The sequence below is a fragment of the Mytilus galloprovincialis genome, chromosome 5 (assembly GCF_965363235.1).
Source record: "Mytilus galloprovincialis chromosome 5, xbMytGall1.hap1.1, whole genome shotgun sequence".
NCBI lineage: Eukaryota > Metazoa > Mollusca > Bivalvia > Mytilida > Mytilidae > Mytilus > Mytilus galloprovincialis.
The window spans coordinates 58,917,847-58,920,306 of record NC_134842.1 but is presented as its reverse complement, the minus strand read 5'-3'; the positions used below and the strand labels follow the sequence as shown (position 1 = coordinate 58,920,306).

At 32.4% G+C, this 2,460-nt stretch overlaps 1 protein-coding gene across 1 annotated transcript; it reads right to left on the bottom strand.

The window, feature by feature from the left end:
* Nucleotides 1–794: 794 nt before the first annotated feature.
* Nucleotides 795–1,962, bottom strand: LOC143074623 (interleukin 17-like protein). Its single transcript, XM_076249990.1, has one exon. The coding sequence runs from the start codon at nucleotides 1,921–1,923 to the stop codon at nucleotides 1,402–1,404; it is 522 nt and encodes a 173-aa protein (XP_076106105.1). The 5' UTR covers nucleotides 1,924–1,962; the 3' UTR covers nucleotides 795–1,401.
* Between the last annotated feature and the right edge of the window lie 498 nt (nucleotides 1,963–2,460).

Here is a 2,460-nt window from a genome sequence, read left to right as displayed (position 1 = left end):
TGATTTGAAAAAGTTATAAAAAAAAATTAAAGATGCCTATCTGAATTTTTATATAATAATTTTTTTTTTTACATATTGTAAAATTAAATTCTTTCATTTCACAGCAATAAATCAAACTACCTAATAAGCTTGAATTTTTTAAGATCAATATTTAATTTAGGTAGATGGGCTGATTTACACCTGTCAAAACTAAATTTGAAGGTCAAGACTAGTCGAGACAGGTCGAGACTGGTTGAGACTGAGTCGAGGCTAGTCGAGACAGGTCGAGACTAGTCAAGACAGGTCGAGACAGGTTGAGCCTTGGTCAAGACCATTTCAGACTACACAAAGATCATCAAGTACTGAATCAGACTAATTAAGTAAAGTCGAGACCTAGTCGAGACCTAGTCGAGTACACTTAAGTACAGTTAAGTACAGTCAAGACAATGTCGAGACTAGTCGAGTAAAATGTGTGCTCGATTTTACTGGTCGAGCACAAAAACTGGTCAATTCAGACTCTGAGGAGTTTGTAGTGATATAGTTTGGATATTTGAAGTTGTTTATTTGTGTAAATTTTAGTTTCCTCGGTATATTTTTACCTGCTTGTTGTATTATTCAAATGGTTAGTTCAGTTTCCATCAGATGATATTGCGACACCTAAGTACTTGTGAGTTATCAACAACTTCAACATTTTAACCATAAAATACAATATGTGTTACTGCCAACGTTTTGATATATTTGTGTGAAAATTATCCATAATTCAGCAGACAGTCAACCTACTTACTAGGTAAAACAAGACACAATTACATAAATATAAAAAAAACACTCTTTATTCTTTCTAAACTAATAAAACAATCTATAAATGTATTTGATGACTAGAAATATAATGTTTGGCAGTAAAGGCTAGTTTAAACAACAGTTCATACAAAAGGTTATGGGAAATGGTCGATTTTACCTTCGTGCCAGAATGAGTCGATATGATAAACTTTTGTAATGAAAACTACATCTCTTTTCCGATTTACTGATTAAATCTTTCTATGTCTTTTCCAGTAAAGTCTTATCGTATAATTCTTTTTTTTATTCGATTTTGTTTATGCGCTTTACCTCTTACTCCCTCATCGAAACTCAGTAACGTTAAACACATCTTTTCTTGTTCGTTTCTAAAGTTAAATTTCAGTGACAATTCTTACAAGTGATTGACAATTGTATTTTCCAAGTAAAATTTTCTAAATTTCAACTAGACTTGATCGAAGACGTGAAGTTTTCGTATCCTATATCATTTTATGCGTGATTTATTCTCATATAATGAGTACACATATTATTAACTTAACTAGTTAAGATTTGATATATCTTTAGTATTTTCTGACAAAGAAAAACTGCAAGCGTTATTGGTAATTCAACAAAAACTACAAGCACACTTTTCTATTCGTTTACCCGAACTTGACGTCGATTAGTACAACGACATGCTACAGCCACTGGTTCCCAAACTTCGCCATACTTGAAATAACCATTTACACAATCGGTAACACGAAGTACACGGCTGTAGTAATCTACAGTTTCACATCCAGCATATGAACTGTTTTGAAATGAGCCATACGAATTGAGCTCCAGGCACTTAGAACATTTACATTTAGCTTGGACAATTACTTCTGGTATCCTATTATCGTCTATATCTAAAACAAAGTAATGCGGACACGATTCTTCTACATATTTATTTCTTGGGCATCTTCCTTCTTTTGGGTCATCACTAATGTTTCGTTTACGGATATATTTCTGTCCTTCATTGGTTGAACTTCGAAGAGTTTGTTGTGTAAGGTGTGTTAATGATCCAAAACTATCGTGTAACCTTCTCTTAAGTTTACGAAAGAACTCAGCTCGTATCCGTCTCATTGTTCGTCGACTTGGCCGAGTACATTTATTGATACTGGCACTTGCAACAATCATGATGTAGTCCAACAGTAAAATAAAAACAATCAATGTAGAAATCTGAAAAAGATACACAAAAGATGTGGTTTGATCCTAATCACAAGCCTAAGTGCTGAATTGTAAAAGTTAAAGAAATGGGAGAAAAACATCTTGACTGACTGATGGTGGCGTAAAGACAAAAAAAATATTAAGTTCTTGTTTACGACGTTAAAAAAATCCTTTAAAGAAGCGGTATCTACGAAAGTGATGTTTTGAGATCGATCGCGGTATTTCAAATAATGAATGAAAACAATATAATGCATTTCATTTCAAATAATGAATGAAAACAATATAATGCATTTCATTTCAAATAATGAATGAAAACAATATAATGCATTTCATTTCAGGACATAAATAAACGTGATTCAGGTGGATTGAGTGTCACCATGGTAACAATCAATCGAGTCAGATTTTTAAACAAATATACAAATCTTGATACATTTGTAATACTTTTAATCTGCGTGAAAAACAGAACATTTCGTACAATTTAATGTTTTTCTAATTTGACATATACGG

Coding starts and splice junctions, on each gene's coding strand:
- LOC143074623 (XM_076249990.1), bottom strand. CDS start 1,923: ATGATTGTTGCAAGTGCCAGTATCAATAAATGTACTCGGCCAAGTCGA.